This window comes from Bufo bufo, chromosome 2 (genome assembly GCF_905171765.1).
Source record: "Bufo bufo chromosome 2, aBufBuf1.1, whole genome shotgun sequence".
In the NCBI taxonomy this organism is placed as follows: Eukaryota; Metazoa; Chordata; class Amphibia; order Anura; family Bufonidae; genus Bufo; species Bufo bufo.
Window position 1 is genome coordinate 664,665,948 of NC_053390.1, and position 20,591 is coordinate 664,686,538.

A 20,591-nucleotide genomic window follows, 5' to 3' on the forward strand; every position below is an offset into this window, starting at 1 on the left:
ATGGGATCCGTTCAGTTTCGGTTCGGGATCCTGTCTTTTTACTGGACACAAGTGCTGCATAAAAGGCTTTTTTGTCTGGTCTTTCGACAGAATCTGCAACAGAGGCTCCAAACGCAGCCTCCAATGTAGATGTGGGCAAATGTAGGCCTTTGTATTATGTATTTGGATTACTGCAACTTTCGTATTCCTCCTCGGGTAAAGATACTCCTCAAAAATGGTCAGAGGAGTATTTTTACTCTTCTGGAAAAAACGTAGTGCGACCTCTGCATATTGCGGCATTTGTAGCAACATTATAGAACATTTAAAATCTACAGCTGAATTATACATACAGTAGCTGCCTACATCTATCAGTGTGTTTGCTTTTTAGTGCATTTTATGCAAAATGGTGTACTATTTATTATGTGACATATTAAGAATATAGGGCCATTTGCACCTTGCACATTAGTATCTAAAGGTGAAGTGAAAATTCGTTGTGGCTTTCTGTTTGCCCAGGATTTAGAAATGTTTTCGAAATATTTTTTTTTTTAGAAGTCACAAAAAATGTTGCAAAAAACTGTGTTGAAAAACAACTGCATCTCTGGTCCACAAAGACCCTGATTTAGAAAATACGACTTAGGGTCCATTCACACGTCCATATGTGTTTTGCGGATCCGCAAAACACGGACACCGGCAATCTGTGTTTTTGCTGGATCCGTCATGATCAGCAAAAACGCTTCTGTCACGATAATACAACCGTCTGCATCAGTTATGAACGGATCCGTTTGTATTATCTCTAAAATAGCCATGACGCATCCGTCTCTAAAACCACTGTAAGTGAATGGGGGACGGATCAGTTTTCTTTTGTGTCAGAGAAAACGGATCCGTCACCATGGCTCCATCTTGCTCCGCATCCCAGGACGCACTAGCAGCGCTTTTGTTCATGGGAACGCAATCAAACAGAACGGAATGCATTCTGGTGCACTCCATTCCCTTCAGTTCAGTTTTGTCCCCATTGACAATGAATGGGGACAAAACTGAAGCGTTTCCCCCGCTATTGAGAACCTATGATGGATCTCAATAGCGGAAAGGGAAAGCGCAGATGTGAAAGTAGCCTTAAATGAAAGTTAAAGGGAGTCTATTCGTGTGCTAAACTGCTGACAGTACTAGACAGGTGTCCCGAACAGCAGCGCAAACATACCTTTTGTGGAGCTTTTATTATCAGGTGTAGTGTGAACATAAACTTTTATCCTGCCAGAAACTGCTTTTACAAGTGCCCAGGGCGGAGCTTCAGTGTAAAGTGCTTGCTGCACAAGCTGCTTTACAGCCCCTCCCCTCTGCTCTGATTGACAGCTGTAGTGGACTTTTGGTTGGGTGCAATAGCTGTCACACAGAGCAGAGGGGAGGGGCTGTAAAGCAGCTCAGTGCAGACTTCACAGTGAAACTCCGCCTCCGGAGCAGTTCTTGGCAGAATAAAAGTTCTTGTTCACACTACTCCTGACAATAAAATCTCAGCAAAAGATATGTTTGAGTGGCTTGCCCCCGCTAGTGCTATGAGAAGTTTAGCGTGGTCAAAACGGCTGACAAATGTTTGTGGTGACCGATTTACCAAATAGCCACAGCATATGTTAATAAATTAATTGCGTTTGAACTTACACATTATGCATTTTTTTAATGACTGTGTGCCATTGTGTATGAATGCATATTCAATTATGTACACAGACCAGAAGTCCATAGAAGTGGTGGTCATCCTGGCATATTGTGAGAGCCTGTAGTGTGGCTCTTCACACGGTTATTGCTTTTACCCAGGGCTGAGTCAAAAGACACACAGACACTCGCTCATATGACTTTTTTTTTACACAGTTTTATTTTTGGCCTTTTTCCCCCATATATTTTATATATTTAAAAACCAGTAGAATAAGGGGAAATAAACATCCCAACACAGATCTTTTGAGATCTGAACTTGTTTTCAGCATATTTACAGGTATGTAAGTATATGCATGAACACATATGAGAAATTTTGAAACTTGGAAAGGTACTGCAGTGCCCCTCTTCTCCTCTTTATCATTGGGCTAAGTTGTCACACCTGATCATTATCCTGAGGATGAATTTGCCTTCAACTGGGGCCCCAAGAGCTACACATCAGGGGCAGAATGCATAGCGGTTAGGCATCATTGCTGTTCTAATTGGCCTATGTTAAAGGCCGTGGCCAATCACTGGCCTTAATGGTATACAGCATGAGAGCTTTGAGGTCAGTGGTTGGCTGCAGCAGTCACGTTTATATGAGCACATCATCACTATAGGCAAGTAAATAAAGATTGGAGTGAGGCATAGAACAGTGGCATGGATTGGGGAGGGGGTAGTTCAAACGGGTGAGTGTTTTTCTTTTTATGTTATAGTCCCTGCCTTTGACAACATGTTTTCAACTTGGGCAATACCTTTTTATAGAGGTGCTCCAGCAATAATTACATTTTATCTAATGCCCGCAGCCTACCTCTGTTAATAGAAAATCCATACCTGCTTCCTGCCGATCAGGTCATCTACCCTGGATCCTTCATGTCCATGTTATAGTGCTGCATGAGCATAGTAGCATGCCCCTCTGCAGCCAATAACTGGCTTCAGTGGTGATGTGTTGCTTGTGGCCACGAACCAATAGATTTGACGTTAGACTTCTCCTGTGGGCTTTATCCTGGTTGTCCCCTCGTATTCACCCTTTAACCCTTGTACAGGGATCTGAACTTCACTGCAGGGAACCACCAGGTCTCTACCTTCTGGTGCAGTTTCTGTATGATTGAGAGAAGACCCACAGGGACAACCAGAGGTCATAGTAGGCAGAGTGTGCTCTATATGGTAAAAGGTAGGGATGTCCCGATACCATTTTTTTAAGACTGAGTACGAGTACCGATACTTTTATTTAAGTACTCACCGATACCAATTACCGATACTAATTTTAACAATAAAATACACACACATGTATTTTCTGACCACTGACCAACCAAAAGGCCCAAAAACAGAACTATAGCATTCCAAGGAGACGTTATACTGTATGGGGGCAGCCACAAGGAGACGTTATACTGTATGGGGGCAGCCACAAGGAGACGTTATACTGTATGGGGGCAGCCACAAGGAGACGCTACTGTAAGGAGTCAGGACAACAATTTTTGAAGCCCCCCTCCTCAGTATAATAGTCTTGTGGCCATCATACAGTAATGTATATTTCTTCTTGCCCTAATGCCTGCTTTTAGAGATCAATGTGCAGCTTGCAGGCAGGAAGGGAAGGACCAGGGCCATAGAAGACAGACACTATCACCAGGGACTCGCTCCTGGCAAACACAGCTCTGCTGCAGTGAATGCAGTGGAGCAGACTGTGATGTAATTATAGTTATTGCAGGGACTCAGAGAATCGTCTGAGAGTTTATTAGTTAAAACGAATCGAATGAGTCAGAGACTGTGTCACCCCAGACTTCCTGCTCTGCTACATGCACCCTGTACACACCCAGCTCCACTACATGCTATGCTAATAATGCGCCCCCCTCCCCCGGACGGACTTACAGGGAGCCGCAGAGCAGGAAGTCTGGCAGGGACTCGGTGACTCGGTCTGTGACTCATTGGATTCTTTTAACTAATAAACTGTCAGACGATTCTCTGAGTCCCTGCACTGTGAGTCAGTGCTGGTTGCCTCTGATTGGTTGGAGGACGGGGAGGGGCGGGGCTAGCTTCCACTCTAGGCTCCAATTACACTGCCTGCTGCTGCCTGTGAAGCTGTTAGGGTACTTTCACACTAGCGTTTTTCTTTTCCGGCGCTGAGTTCCGTCCTAGGGGCTCAAATCCGGAAAAGAACTGATCAGTTTTATCCCCATGCATTCTGAATGGAGAGTCAGTCCTTCAGGATGCATCAGGATGTCTCCAGACTCCAGTTCAGTCTTTTTGACTGATCAGGCTTTTCAGAAAAACGTAGCATGCAGTATTTTTACCTCCGGCCAAAAAGCCTGAACACTTTGACTGAACGCTGGATCAGGCCTTTTTCCCATTGACTTGCATTAACGCCGGATCTGGCACTGTGTGTTCAGTCAAAACGGATCCGGCTTTTGCATGTTAAACCCGAAAAATTTGAAAAAAAAGTTAAAGTCCATAAATGGCGGATCCGTTTTTTCCAATGCATTTTTTCATTGTGATCAAAATCCCGATCAGGATTCAAATGTAATCCGTTTTCACACGTTTTTACGGATCCGGCGGGCAATTCCGGTGTCGGAATTGAACGCCGGATTAAAACAACGCTAGTGTGAAAGTAGCCTTAGCTGTGGGAGATGCAGGGGCCGTGGACGGACACATAGAAGCGGTGCACAGGTATCGGCAGTGGTATCGGGGACATTAGCACGAGTACATGTACTCGTGCTAATGCCCGGTATCGGTCCCGATACCGATACTGGTATCGGTATCGGGACATCCCTAGTAAAAGGTCCAAGGCCAGGGGAGGCAGTAGAGGGTTGATACAGAGTTCAGGCACAGGTCAGGCAGTGGAGGGTCATGATCCAGGAAAATGGCAGAGAGTCGGTACAAAGGCAGACAAGAGAACAACACTCCTTTGCAGGATACTAGCAAGCTATAGAACCTGTTGCTCAGGTACCCTGCTACAGGAGAAGGTGCCTTAAGTACCCTGAGTTAGCCAGCCATAGTCTGCAGCCCGTTATTAGATGGAGTGAGAGGCCTTGCTGGAAAGGGACAGAGCAACCCCAGCAGCTGGGCCAATTGGGACAGGGAGAGCAGGTGGCAGGTCCTTGCCACCAGGACACAAACCTGAGACCAGTGAGTCGAGGCAGCTGCTCTAATAATGTACACTGCATCATGTTTTTAAGGAATCGGTCACTTTATGTAATTCACTGTTTAATTACTAATCAGCTTAAGTGCAGGGTCCCCCCACCCCCTGCTCTGTGAGCCATCTTCATTAACCAGCATGCTTCAAGATGGTCAAGGGCAGGGGATGTGTAATAAGAATGGAGTTTCCTAGCACAAGTGACAGTCCTATCTCTGTAATGTGTCCGTGCCCTCAGACAATTATAGAAGAGTAGAGCTGTCACTCTCTGCGTTCCTCCTATTGACTCTCTGGTGATCTATATTGGCTAGCTGACATCTCCGGGGAATGATCTGCTGAGAGCACAGTACTTCTAACAGGGGTTCTTTTAACACGAAGCCCTCGTACAGGACAGTTTACATATTAAATGTCATTCTGCCTGCTGTATTTGCTATACAGCTCAATTATGCCGTGATCATGTCCACTGCTCGTACCAGTTTAGAACATGTGGCGCCTTATGTCCACTTGCCCAGCAGCATAATATTCTTGGAAACTGCCTTTACATTTGGCAAAATAATATTAACTTTACAAGCGCTGATGCCTGCGGAATTGTATATTTCTGTGTATAATAGTCGGAAAGGACCGACTAAGGCTCTGTGGACACTGCGGCACAGCCCTACAGTTACCGTGTATGCCAGGAAAAACTCCCCATTCTCACCAGAGGCCAAAAGACTGTCCTTGGCTCCTGTTACAAGAAGTGGATCAGTACTCGCCCTTAGATGCTAATAAACCTTCACTTTATTGCCATAAACATTTGTCTGTATTCTGTTTATGGCAATAAAGTGAAGATTTATTAGCATTGAAGGGCGAGTGCTGCTCCACCTTTTCTACTTGGATGTATGTGCCTGCAACCCAGGGTACGAGCACCACCACCTTCTTCCAGAGTGCCGACTGATGATTTCTACAAATTCTTTGCTCCTTGGCTACTTTTTCCCCCCAACTCTATAGGAAAGCACAGCAGAACTTTTTTTAATTTATTTTTTTAAAAATGGGACTAGGGCTGAAACGATTACTCAATTGAATGTGTAAGGATCCAGTGCAGCGTGGTGCGGGCCGGCGGGGGACCACAGATAGTCAGTAATAGCAAGCGCTTCACTCACGCTCCGTGGTCACATGACACAAACACATTTTTTTGTGTCGAGTTACGTGATTGAATTGAGTTAACGTTGCATCCTTAGTCTAGTGGATTTACCCATTATTTAGTGGCATGAAACAATAAAGCCATTTAGTGATTTACTAACATGATGTGATACATTTGGCGTCCTTTGACATAAAGAGGACCTTTCACCACTCCTGACAGGCCTGTTTTAATAGCTTCATGCATTCCCCATGTAATAACAATTCTGGAGCCTCTATTCTTATGGCTTTATGTTGTGCCATTCCTTTATTATTACTGCTTGAAGTTATGAATGAATTGCTAGCAGTCTGCAGTAAGGGTACAGAGGGGTGGTAACCAGTTGGGGGCGTGTACCTGCACAGTCTGAAAATTGCAGCACTGATTGGATAGAGTGAGTCTGTGCAGGACACGCCCCTAACTGGTTACCACCCCTTCTAGTAGAAATAATGAAGGAATGGCACAACATAGAACCATAAGTAACTGGTATTACATGGGGAATGCAAGTAACTATTAAAACAAGTATGTCAGCAGAGGTGACAGCTCCTCTATAAGTATGGCTGCAGAACGGCTAGTCACGCACATTGTAGTCGATGAGTTACAGAAATGGCCATTAGTGCTGGCTGAACAATTGTGAGCTGGGGCAAGTGCCACATATTATTGCTCTTCTGCTGCCAGAAGTTACAGGGGTGCGTGGATATTGGGGTCAGCTGTGCACTGGACTGGAGCTTACAAATGTGCGGCTTCACAGCGTTAACTTAGGCCACATTCACAGGAGTGTTAATGCAAGGGCTATTCAAGAGGGTGTATAATTTGTGTCACTATCTGAAACCCGCAGCATATGCTAGTTTTTACTTTGGAAGCGAATACGCACATTATAGTCTATGGGAGAGCATAAAAAATGTAGAAGGGGAGGAATACGCATGTAAATCCAGATGAATTACTGATTCAATATTGATGGCAGTCTGGATTGTATTTCATCCGGAATCCGTGCATATTCCGGAGGCAGAGTATGCATGGATTTACATATGCTCGTGTGAGAGCGGCCTTTGGCCTAGTTTTTGGTCCATGACTTCCACCAGTACTTGTGGACCAAAACCAGGTTCGGGTCTGTGTAGCCTTCACTCCTGGGTTTGGCTGACAGTCACTGATGGGAATTAGGCCTTACAGAATTTTTCCAAGCGTTGTCAAAATGTGACCATAGCACTCATAGAAACATAGAACATTTTTTGTTTCTGGCCATCCTTTCAGTGATCCCATAAAATCTGAATAATGATAGCTACACAAGTAGCCCAACAGTTGGAAAAACATTCACTTTGGTATGTGGACATTTTAATATATTCCTGGAATAAGCACCATTCTGAAGGTTTCAGAGACATTTTGACTCTCATGATTACCTCTGTCTTCTTTGCCTGAAGGATCAGAGTAACCGCTGTGCAGTGTGCCCTCGTTGCTGTGGATATGGTTAAAAGAATAAGAATTTCAATCCCAAACTTTATGGTTCTTTAATTTCTACTCAATACAACCACAATAAAAATGTTACCCAGCATTACATTGGTTTAAAACGACAGTTAAGGCCTCTTTCACGCGTTGTCCGGATCCGTCGTGTACTCCATTTGCCGGAAGTGCCCGCCGGATCCGTAACACCGCAAGTGAACTGAAAGCATTTGAAGACGGATCCGTCTTCAAAATGCGTTCAGTGTTACTATGGCAGCCAGGACGCTATTAAAGTCCTGGCTGCCATAGTAGTAGTGGGGAGCGGAGAAGCAGTATACTTACCGTCCGTGGTGCTCCTGGGGCGCTCCAGAATGACGTCAGGGCACCCCATGCGCATGGATGACGTGATCCATGCGATCACGTCATCCATGCGCGTGGGGCGCCCTGACGTCACTCTGAAGCGCCCCGGGAGCCGCACGGATGGTAAGTATACTGCTCCCCCGCTCCCCACTACACTTTACCATGGCAAACAGGACTTTGGTTACCATGTCTGCCAGGACACTATTCAGAAAAAGCTAAACGTCGGATCCGGTAATGCGCCGAAACGACGTTTAGCTTAAATCCGGATTAATGCCTTTCAATGGGCATTAATTCCGGATCCGGCCTTGCGGCAAGTGTTCAGGATTATTGACCGGAGCAAAAAGCGCAGCATGCTGCAGTATTTTCTCCGGCCAAAAAACGTTCCGTTCCGGAACTTAAGACATCCTGATGCATCCTGAACGGATTTCTCTCCATTAAGAATGCATGGGGATAATCCTGATCAGGATTCTTCCGGCATAGAGCCCCGATGACGGAACTCTATGCCGGAACAGAACAACGCAAGTGTGAAAGAGCCCTAACTTAGTTAACCAGTTAAAGGGGTTATCCCATGACTAATGTAAAAAATAAAAATCAGACATCATACAGTACATGACAATCTCTTTCTAACAAAGCTAGAACCAGCCTTGTACCTCACATGGATCCAGAGATCTCCAGATCTTGCCATTCATTGCTCTGCTAAATTTATATCAAGCTGACATCTGAAGGGGAGTGTCTTTCTGCTGCAGCTCCGGGGGCTTGTTCATGCTCTTCCTATCAGAGCTCAGGAGGCAGTTGAAGGATGAAACTGAGCATGTGCGGCCATCTTAGTGAGCAGGTCAAAGAAATAAGAAAAAGAGAAAACAGCAGGTGGCGCTATACAGATACATTTTATTGAATAACTCGGTGGCTATACTAAATTTTTAATGACATGCAATTACAAAAGTATTCAGATCCAGGTGCTGGTTTGAAAATTGTAGAATAATTTTTGTGGGACAACCCCTATAAACATCCCCTCGCCACTGCTTACTGAAAATCTGTGTTAGGGTGCTTTTACATGACTCTATGTATTTTGCGGTCTGCTAAACATGAATCCACAAAAAATACAGATGACATCTGTGTTTCATGTGTTTTTTTTTATTTATTTTTTGCTCGCCCATTGTAACAATGCCTATTCTTGTCCAAAACACGGATGTGGACAGTACATGGTGTGCTGTCCTTTTTCTTTTGTGGACCCATAGAAATGATTGGTCCGTGTGCGATTCACAGAAAATGAAAAATAAAATAAATTCCCGAGAGCCAGGTAATCAAAGCATCTACACATCTACCTTTTTCATCTGTTTTATTATCTTTGGGAATTTGTTTGATCCTACAACTAGATAATTCAGGCAGGTTCCTGGAATGGTCTAACTGGCTCCTTAAAGGGTCAGGGTATGTTCACACGACCACATCCACCATGTACTTACCACGGCAGAAATTTGTCTGCCACATATAATACTGTATAATATATGCAGTGTATATACCCAGCAGTGTACTGATATGAGCGGTACAAGGTATATAAGCTGCAGTGTGTACAGATATATGTGATATATAAATTATGGTCACTGTGTGAAGTACATGAGGTACTGCAGTACTATAAATGAGATAAGAGGTACTTCTCAGTTATAATGTGGCACTTCTGAGGTATGACGATCAATGAGGCATGAGGTATTACCGTACTTCTGAGTAAAAAAACAAAGGAATGGAGAGGAACAGGGAGGACCTCCTTTTACACGCTCCATTCAAGACTTAATAGGGAGCTGCTTTTGCAGTTCTCCATGTAGTCAAGGGTTGAAGGACCTGTGAGGTCCTGGCAGCTGCACCTTCCTAACCTGGCAACTACACCGTTCTTTGTGCAGGAGGAGTGTCTTTGCCATCCAAGCTCAGGTCGCCTTTAAACAGCTGATCAGCAGGGTGCCAGGAGTCGGACACCCACCATCAGATATTGCTGACCTATCCTGAGGATGGTAAACAAAAAAAGGTAACGGCAGCATCTCCAGTGAATTCTTTATTGGACGGACTTCACAGAAAGTGTACCATAAAAACAGACAGCAACGTTTCGGCTACATCATAGCCAGGCTTGACAAAGGCTATGATGTAGCCGAAACCTCGCTGTCTGTTTTTATGGTACACTTTCTGTGAAGTCCATCTAATAAAGAATTCAGTGGAGATGCTGCCGTTACCTTTTTTCGTTTACTGTTCGGTGGACTGCTGAGGATCTGCGGTCGCGGTTCGGCTGTTTCATTCCGATGTGGTCATCTGTGTCCGTGGGTGCTGCTCTACAACTGCTATTTCTACTATCCTGAGGACGGGTCATCCGTATGTACTGGCTGCACAACCCCTTTAATGGGCTGATCTGCAAAACCCGACACAACTTGTGGACAGGTGTGGTACTGTTTTAGAAGAAAGCAGTCATGGTTTTTCTAATGCTGCTCTGGGTCATGTCTGCACCAAGTTGTCCACCTTGGGCTAAATGAAGCCATACATGGGAATGTGGCTCCATAAGTGTACAGCTCCTTAACATGTCATATTAGTCTATGAGCCAATGAGTCTCTGTATTCTCATAGAGGTTTCTCCTATAGATTAATCTGGAATCCATGAGAAAATATATGGCGTGCCATATTATTGTGTCTTATGGAGGTACCATACATAGAGTGCCGCTGGATTTTTTGACTCTTCAGTCTCTTATTGCTCTCACATACAGGCCACAATCCACAATTTATTTTAAATATGCTTAAAATCTTAATTTATTTTTAAACTTTTAGGATCTCAGTTTCTAACAAAACTGTCTCCTTCCTGTCTCTCTCAAACATATAATATTTCATATATATATTTAGTAAATTGTTTGTTTTATTATTTCGAAACATTCTCAAGATCTCTTGCACGCGTTCCGTTGTGAGGGCAGGAATAGCGTAGTTTGCAGCACTATTCCTACGTAAAAAGATTTGACCTGACAGACTCATTATTAGTCAGTAGAGGCCTTCAGGACTTGTTTGGATCCATATGGAAAGCCGTTAAATTGATGCCAGTGTGAACAGAGCTTAGATGCTGCTGCTATGGTGGTTTGGGCTTTTAGATAATATTAGTGGAAGTATTTTTTCCAGGGCTTTGATACTAATGGCCTAGTCTTAGGATAGACCATTAGGGCCCATTCACACGACCATATTTTTTTTGTCCGCATTTTTGCGGATTGTATGCAGACCCGTTCTTTTCAATGGGGCCGCAAAAGATGCAGACAGCAATCCGTGTGCTCTCCGCATCCGTATGTTTGTTCCGTGGCCCCGCAAACAACATAGAACATGTCTATTCTTGTCTGTTTTTGCAGACAAGTATAGGCATTTCTATCATGGAGAAGGACGCTCCAATCCACAAAATGCAGAAGGCACACGGCCGGTATCTATAAATTGAGGTCCGCAAAAAACGTATACGGTTGTGTGAATGAGCCCTTAATCTCAGATCGGTTGAGGTCCAATTCCTCAATCAGCTGACTGAAGGGGCCAAAGTGTTCTGACGATCCCCGTGCCCCCTTTCGTTGTTTACTAGGCACTGTTCCAAACATTTGGTATTTGCGGTGCCTGCTACTGCAGCTCAGTTCCATTCACATGAATGCTCATCAGAAACAGCAGCTGTGATGAAGCCAGTCAGCTCATGATACCATTGACACCCATTATCCATGTTTGACTTGTCAAAGAGGACAGATTATCAAATGAGTTATTGAGACGTTATTGGACACATGTTCACATTCAACGTGTATATGATCTTTGATTTTAACAATTTGTATACAGTCTGTGATTTCATTATTCCCAATAAAGGTTCTTTTTTAAGAATACACTTTCTTGATCGTCCAGTCAAAGTTTAGTAAGGCTACTTTCACACTTGCGGCAGAGAGATCCGGCAAGCAGTTCCGTCGCCGGAACTGCCTGCCGGATCAGGCAAAACATATGCCAACTGATGGCATTAGTAAGACTGATCGGGATCCTGATCAGTCAGAAAAATGCATTGAAATGCCGGATCCGTCTTTCCGGTGTCATCCGACAAAACGGATCCGGCATTTAGGCAAGTCTTCAGTTTTTTTTCGCCGGAGATAAAACCGTAGCATGCTACGGTTTTTTCAATTGCCTGATCAGTGAAAATGACTGAACTGAAGACATCCTGAACGGATTGCTCTCCATTCAGAATGCATGGGGATATGCCTGATCAGTTCTTTTCCGGTATAGGGCCCCTGTGACGGAACTCTATGCCGGAAAAGAACAACGCAAGTGTAAAAGTAGCCTAACACAAAAGTCTTCAAAGAATCCAATCTTATCTTGTTCTCTATGTTTCTTTCTTGCAAGCAGTGATGTATTCACTTTTTATGGGCTGAAAAAAGGGTTTTATTTTACAGGTCTGTTGCTGTGAAGTTAATGTATCGAGATGAAGTTCATACTGGGGATTTTGGCTTTTCTCATATTTTCCTTATGGTTGGATGGAGTGCATTCTAAAGAGAAGTCCTCAAAGAAAGGAAAGGGAAAAAAGAAGCAGCATCTCTGCCCATCGTATGTCACTTTTCATATTGTATTATTAATTGTCATGTATTATTAAGTACTATAGCTAAATCTTTAATATATTAATAGTAAAAGTAATGCTACATTATTCAGTTTTTTTTTAATCCTATGTTATTTTACCGTGAATTAATTTTACTAACTAAGGCTACTTTCACACTCGCGTTTGGTGCAGATCCGTCATGGATCTGCATAGATGGATCCGCACCGATAATACAACCGTTCAGAACGGATCCGTTTGTATTATCTTTAACATAGCCAAGACGGAGCCGTCTTAAACACCATTGAAAGTCAATGGAGGACGGATCCGTTTTCTATTGTGCCAGATTGTGTCATAGAAAACGGATCCGTCCCCATTGACTTACATTCTGTGTCAGAAGGATCCATTTGCAAGCAGCGTTTTGGTATCCGCCTTCAAAGCGGAACGGAGGCAAACTGATGCATTCTGAGCGGATCCTTTTCCATTCAGAATGCATTAGGGCAAAACTGATCCGTTTTGGACCGCTTGTAAGAGCCCTGAAAGGATCTCACAAACAGAAAGCCAAAACGCCAGTGTGAAAGTAGCCTAAATTTTTATCTGCTCAGAGTACCCCAGATACTGCATATTTTTGCCCCATATACGTGTTTTTCATGTCCGAACTTTCCTTCCGCCTTTCCCAGTTTTACTGTATTCTGGCAGGATGTTGACATGCAGAATGTCCTGTTTTCACCACATTCCTTCTGGACTTAGTTAGAGAACCCATCAGGAAGCTGAAAAAAAAAAAAAAAAACAGGAAGTTCTGCTTGTAAACATCTTGCCTGTCACAAACCAGCAGGTGTGAACCCACTGTGCCACATGACCAACCTCCTCTAAGGGCTTTTTCTAAGTGAACGCCTAGTTCTTTCCAGTACCCCTAATGGTGGGGATAGGCTTTCCTGAGGGGAACACCAGGTCCACTACCTCTTGAGGTGGGTTGGCACACAAAGCAGATGGTCCAGGGGGGACCAGAGCAAGGTATCAGAGGTACTGTCGTAGCCAACAGGCCGAGTCATAACCAGGAGCAACAGTGCAGGACCGAAAGATGAGGCAGAGACGAAGTCAAACAAGCAATGGGTTAGGGCAGGCGGCTGAGGTACAGGATAAGCAATCCAGGTCAGCAACAGGAGAGACGAGACAGTGCAGATAAGGATCAAACAGGAAGCAAAGTCCAGAATCCAAGCACAGGTCAGGAATGCAAAAACACACGCACAAACAACAGCAACCTTTGCAAAACACAAGGAGCTTTGATGCTCAGGCACCTGGGAAGAGGGCTGGACGGCTGGGATTGGTCACACAGGTCACATGTGCAAAATGTTCACAGGAAGTGACATGCGCCTGCTCTTAACAAGGTGCTAGAGGGAACAGGCTGGAAGGAGTGGATTCCAGAAAGGACAACACCTGCAAGGACCGCGGTGGTGAGTAGGGGGACATCGGCGGTCAGCCACTGCCAGCATGCAGTAAAGCTGAGAAAAGGTGAAGGAAAGTGCTGATATGAAAAACGGATATCTGGGGCAAACATAAGCAGTGTTTAGGGTTCTCTGGGCAGATTAAAAAATCTTTATGAAACCTGAGGATGCCTTTAACTGAAAGAATAATCAAATGAATGATGAACACCTTTGACGCTTTGACATAAGATTTTTACATGTTTTAGTGGTTATCTTAAAGAGGACCTTTCACCACTCCTGACATGCCTGTTTTAAAAAAAAATTAACAAAATAAAAATACACATCATTGGTATCGACATGCGAAAAAACGCCTGTACTATTAAAATATAAAAATATTTATCGCATAAGGAAAACTGCAAAACGAAAGAAAAAAGTCTAAATGGCTGACTCAACGTTTTTTGGGCGCTTTTCCTCCTACGAAAAATTTGATTAAAAATGGTATCACTGAAAAGTACAGATTGGACCGCAAAAAATTAGCCCTCTCACAGCTCCGTATACATAACTACAAAAAAGTTATATGGTGAGTAAAAGAAAAAAAAAATTCAATATTTTTTTCAATATAAGGCCTCATGCACACGGCTGTGGCATCGGCCACGTGCTCCCCGCATCATGGATGCGGACCCTATCAATTGAATGGGTACAAAATCCGGAGCTGCGGTGCGGAGTGTTTCCGTGGTGTTTCTGTCCGTCCCTCCGCACCCAATGCACGGAACGGCCGCACAACAGCCGTGTGCATAAGGCCTAAAAACGCAAAAAAAAATATACATATGTGGTATTGCTGGATTCGTACTGACCTGACCTGGTCAGTTTTACCGTTTAGGGACAACCGTCAAAACAAAACCCAAAAAACTGTTGCTGGATTGTATTTTCTTTTCCAATTTCATCCCATTTGTAATTTTTTCCCACTACACCACCCCATTGTATGCAACCGCAAATAGTGCCATTAGAAAATGCATCTTGTCCCACAAAAAACAAGCCCTCATATGGCTATGTAAATGAAAAAATAAAAAGTTATGGCTTTGGGAGGGCTGGGAGAAATTTCTAGGTATGGCCCCAGCCTTACAGTTATTACCAAGTTGCTCTGCTTTAATTTTACATCTAAAAGTAAAAATGGGCTAACTCTTCCCTGCCGCAAGCAACACTTGGTGCTGTCACTGTGCCAAGCGCAGAATGGGCAAGCATGAAAGGTGTGTAATTAAAATGTTTTTTTAATGCGTTTTGCAGCGCAGCACTATTTTTCCTGCTGTTCTGCTGAACAAAGCCTCCGAGCGCGTATTGATTCCTAAGGAATGGCCCTTTCTCGCTGCACAGTTCAGGCTTGTCCGGCAACAATGCAGCTCTGTGGTTTTCCTGTGTTCGAGCCAAGTCTATAGAACCAGTCATGTTTGCTTTATACAAGAAACCTGCTGTGCATGAAGAAATTACCTGCAGGTGACTATCCCTCCATGGATCAGCGGTTTGGCAATGTTTCTGAAGCATGCAAATCTAATTAGAGCTTAGAGAACTAATTGGCTAGGAACTCTGTCTCCTTAAATATGACAATTGTACTTGAATGTATTTCCAGCTCATGGTTACTCACATTAAGATGAAGAAGAAAACCTATTCTATGAGACACAACAGGCATTGCAAGCTTTCTTTTTCTTATTGACATATCATTTTTGGGCAAAATATACATATTTAAGTGAGCTTGTCAGCACTTTTGACCAGGCTAAGCTGTTCGCAGCACTAGGCAGGCTCTGACAGGGGAGAGCAGTGCAAACATACTTTGTGTTTGTGAAGTCTTCATTTCTAGGAGCAGTGTGTATATGAAGTTTATTCTCCAAGATTCAGCTCCTGCAAGTGCCCAGGAGGCAGTGCTTCACTGGGAAGAGCAGCTGCATGACCCCTCCCCTCTGCTGTAGCATCCAAACAGGAGACCACTAAAGCTGTCACTCGGACAAGATGGGAGGGGCTGTGAAGCAGCTGAGTGCAAAGAGCACTTTACAGTGAAGCCCCGCCTCCAATGCGCTTGCAAATGCATATGCACACAAGTCCTGATGCTAAAAGCTCCATGAAAAGGTATGTGCAGCGAGCCCCCGTGGGAGCCAATGTAGAGGATGGGAGTGGTAGTGGCCCTGATGTAGTGTAGTTGTCCTACCTCAGGCCGTCACTCCCTGGGGTTCGATGCAGTGAAAGAGATGATAACGAAAGGAACCAGGCAGAGATGATTGAACAAATAAAGTTTTGTTTTGCTGAGTACAAAAACTGATAGCAGCACATTTAGGCTCCTATCAGACGTCCGTGTGTGTTTTGCGGATCCGCAAAACACAGACACCAGCAGTGTGCATTCCGCATTTTGCAGACCGCACATCGCCGGCACTTAATAGAAAATGCCTATTGCGGACAAGAATAGGACATGTTCTATTTTTTTGGGATCGGAATTGCGGACCCACGAAGTGCGTGTCCGCATTTCCAGATCCGGGCCGCACATCATGCGGCCCCATAGAAATGAATGGGTCCGCAAACGAAATTGCGAACGTGTGAATGGAGTCTTATCATCAGCTAGTGCAGAGTTCTCTCCTCCCATATGAGGGGGTATGGTGGCTGGCAATGCTGCATGGATGACACTCAGAAACTTCCTAGATGACACTGTCTCTCTCTGGATTCCCTCCCGATGGCTTTACTCTGGCACCTGTGACTGCAGGTGTCCTCTGTATGATGCAAGCCTCTAGCTAGGCCTGTCCTGACTCTCATGATGGTGTCTTAACGTGTTTCCCACCACTTTTGCAGCTGAGTCTTGATGGCTCGGATGCCTGATAACTCTGCTGACGAATACGCCGTAGCTTCCTAGGACCCTATAGGCTCTCTGGAGTAGTAGTCCTCACAGATGAGCTGCCTCTGGGGGCCTCCTAGCTCAGAGGAGCGGAAGATGGATCACATTTTCCCCCTCACTCTACATCTTTAGACTGACTCTCTCTAGCTCAGGCTCACCCTTGGCAGGAAATCGAACCTGCCCACTCCTACCAAGAGGGGAGGAACGGAATGGTAAGTTCCATTCTTATTACCAAACATTGCCAACCATACCCCATCTGCTGGTGGACCAAGTGCATAACATATTATTACATTCACATTGCATAAGAAATATGTAAAATATAGTAAACAAGTACAAAATAGTAATACCCCCAACTCTGGGGTATTATATAGGTTTGTACTGTTCTCCCTAGCCATTAGCTAGCACTGTCGGCATCTTTGCATGGTCAGAACTGCTGACAGACTCCCTTTAAATTCATTTTTTGAGAGCTCATACTCGCATCAGAGCCCTGTGCCTAGAGACTGTTACACCAGTATATAGAGCCTACAGAAAAATGCCTTCAATATAGGGGCAGATATATTATAGTGTTTGCACCTTTATTTGGTCCCCAAAAAATGTATGTTTTAGGGTACTTTCACACTAGTGTTAGTTTTCCGGTATTGAGTTCCGCCCTAGGGGCTCAATACCGGAAAAAAACGCTTTAGTTTTATCCTCCTAATGCATTCCGTTCAGCATGCATCAGGATGTCTTCAGTTCAGTCACTTTTACGGTATTTGGCCTGAGAATATACCGCAGCATGCTGCGGTATTTTCTCCGGCCAAAATTCCGGAACACTTGCCGCATCCAGCATTAATTTCCATTGAAATGTATTAATGCCGGATCCGGTACCAACTGTTCCAGAAATACGGACCCGGTTTCCCTGTCTGCGCATGCGCAGACCTTTAAAAATGCAAAAAAAAAAAAAAAAGGATCAGTTTTTCCCGATGACACCGGAGAGATAGATCCGGTATTTCAATGCATTTGTCAGACGGATCCGGAAACAAATGCTATCTGTTTGCACACAGATTTCCGGATCCGGCAGGCAGTTCGGGCAACGAAACTGCCTGCCGGAATCCTCTAACACTAGTGTGGAAGTACCCTTAGACAGTCTATTTTTTTAGGTGCATTTCCTACTGAAATTGCACCTGTTTCAGGCTACTTTCACACTTGCGTTGTTTTCCGGTATTGAGATCCGGTAGAAGATCTCAATACTGGAAGAAAACTATTCCATTTGGTCCTCATGCATTCTGAATGGAAAGAGATCCGTTGAGGCTGCATCAGGATGTCTTCTGTTCCGGCAGCATTGCGTTTTGTGACCGGACACAAAACCGCTGCAAGCTACAGTTTTGTGTTTGATCATAAAAACGGGAAAAAATTGATCCGGCACTGAAAACATTTGTAAGTCAATGGCTCCTAAAAAACTGGATCCATCACCCACTGACTTTCAATGTATTTAGTGACTGATCCGTTTTTTCCGTTTTGATTTCACACAACCGCATCCTAACGGAACGGATGCATCCTAATGTGCAAAATCAAAAAGGATCCGCTTAATTAAGTTATTGAGATTCTCAATACCGGAATTAAAAACGCAAGTGTAAAAGTAGCCTTAGAGGCATTTGAACCTTGTTGGACAATTTTAAAGTTTTAAGCCTCATGCACACGTCCGTGGAAAACGGACCGTGTGATATCGGCCTGGATTTCTTCTGAGTGCAGGAGCGCACGGCATCATTGGTTGCTATGACGCAGTACAGTAATACACTGGTATGATCTATACCAGTGTACCACTGTACTGCGGCGGCAGCAGGAAGCGCACAGCGTCATAGCAACCAATGACGCTGTGCGCTCCTGCACTCAGAAGAAATCCAGGCCGGTATCACACGGTCCGTTTTCCACGGACGTGTGCATGAGGCTTTAGACTAATTGTTCTAATCGATCGATTTATGATGCACCTGTTTTATGACTAAAATGTGCTCCAAAAACAGTCTAACACTCCACTCCAGGGTTCGTTTATTTTTATTTATCAGTTTTAAAGTGCAACTATTTTTGCATTAAAAGTTGCACTTTCAGGAAGAAATGCGACTTTTCACAGCACATTTGCAGCTTTTTTCAGGCGCATACTAATTAGAGCAGTCTAATTGAAATTGAACCACCAGAGACCAAACCAATACAAAGACACCTCACCTCATTCATCAACTGCTCTGTGACTTTAAATAAATAGCCTGCAAAATATTGACAGGCGAATCCACTTCTCCAGGGTACTTTTTCAGGGCATATCTTGGGCTGTTGCAAAGATGAAAAGCCTCTTTCAGACGGGCTTTGCGGGAAAAGGTGCGGGTACGTTGCGGGAACATGCGCGATTTTTCTGTGCGAGTGCAAAACATTGTAATGCGTTTTGCACTCGCGTGAGAAAAATCGCGCATGTTTGGTACCCAAACACGAACTTCTTCACAGAAGTTCGGGCTTTTGATCGGTGTTCTGTAGATTGTATTATTTTCCCTTATAACATGGATATAAGGAAAAATAATAGCATTCTGAATACAGAATGCATAGTAAAATAGCGCTGGAGGGGTTAAAAAAAATAAAAAATGATTTAACTCGCCTTAATCCACTTGCCGGGCTGCGCGATCAAGTGGATTAAGGTGAGTCAAATAATGTTTTATTTTTTTTAACCCCTCCAGCGCTATTTTACTATGCATTCTGTATTCAGAATGCTATTATTTTCCCTTATAACCATGTTATAAGGGAAAATAATAATGATCAGGTCTCCATCCCGATCGTCTCCTAGCAACCGTGCGTGAAAATCGCACCGCATCTGCACTTGCTTGCGGATGCTTGCGATTTTCACGCAACCCCATTCACTTCAATGCGGCCAGCGTTGCGTGAAAAACGCAGAATATAGAGCATGCTGCAATTTTCCCGCAACGCACAAGTGATGCGTGAAAATCACCGCTCATGTGAACAGCCCCATAGAAATGAATGGGTCGGGATTCAGTGCGGGTGCAATGCGTTCAACTCACGCATAGCAAACACCAGCCTCAACATGATGAAGGGTAAAACGGGAACTCTTTATTGAACACACAAGCATTGACTTATACACATTTTCCAACAAGGTTACCACCCACAGGGTTTTGTAAAAACAACCAATAAACACGTACAATACATTCAGACACTCCCACACAAAATCCTCCCCTCTGCCTGTGATACGATTACCTTACACAATGGGTTGATGTAATTGTATCACAGGCAGGAGAGTACACAATGTCTTCTGTCCTGGAGACAACCGAGGAGTAAGTCAATATCTCTCAGGACAAAGGGAAACCGCCAATACACACGTGGAGACAATAGGACAGATATCACTACTCAAATATACAATGTCCCACCCTTTACAGTACACATAGACATTTAACATATCCCAAAATGGCACGAATTAGACCAGGGGTTCAAAAGTTAGTAAAAGTCCTTTGTGAACAAAGGAAGCCTGGCTGATGAGAGGGCCCATAATCCTGGGGCAAGAGGCTGGTAGCCAGGCTTCTCCACCACCCAGTGGCGAGGTTCGTTTTGTCACATTTCTCCCCTTTTCCAAACAGACTAACAGGGTATCTGACCTTCTGCCGGTCAGTGCCCTTGTTAGTCCAGCAGCCCACCCACAAAACAGAAACAGCAGTACAGCACACCCACAATAAATGGTTAATACACCTGAGCAAGGGATAAACCTGTCCATGTGCCTCACCACGGCTGTGTGGGGGACTGGTAGACTGCCTTGGTGGGTTGCTGAGTGGGCAGAGACCAGCGGTACTTTGCCCTGGTGCCAGCGCTACTATGGAAGAAGCCTGGTTGTAACCTGGTTGTTGGAGGGGGAGATCGACTGTCTCCCCTTTAGATACACCGCTCTGCTGTTGTAGGGAGAGACCGACTGTCTCCCCTTTAGATAGACCACTATGCTGCTGTGGGGGGAGACCAACTGTCTCCCCTTTGGCTAAA

General features: G+C 44.3%; 1 protein-coding gene across 2 annotated transcripts in view; it reads left to right on the forward strand.

Moving 5' to 3' along the window:
- The window catches only part of GLRB (glycine receptor beta), a 121,758-nt gene that overhangs the window by 37,572 nt on the left and 63,595 nt on the right, over positions 1-20,591 (forward strand). For both annotated transcript variants that reach the window (XM_040418584.1, XM_040418583.1), the window contains exon 2: positions 12,160-12,310. In XM_040418584.1, coding sequence (XP_040274518.1) covers positions 12,189-12,310 — 122 coding nt within the window. In that variant the 5' untranslated portion in view covers positions 12,160-12,188. The remainder of the gene's footprint in view (positions 1-12,159; positions 12,311-20,591) is intronic.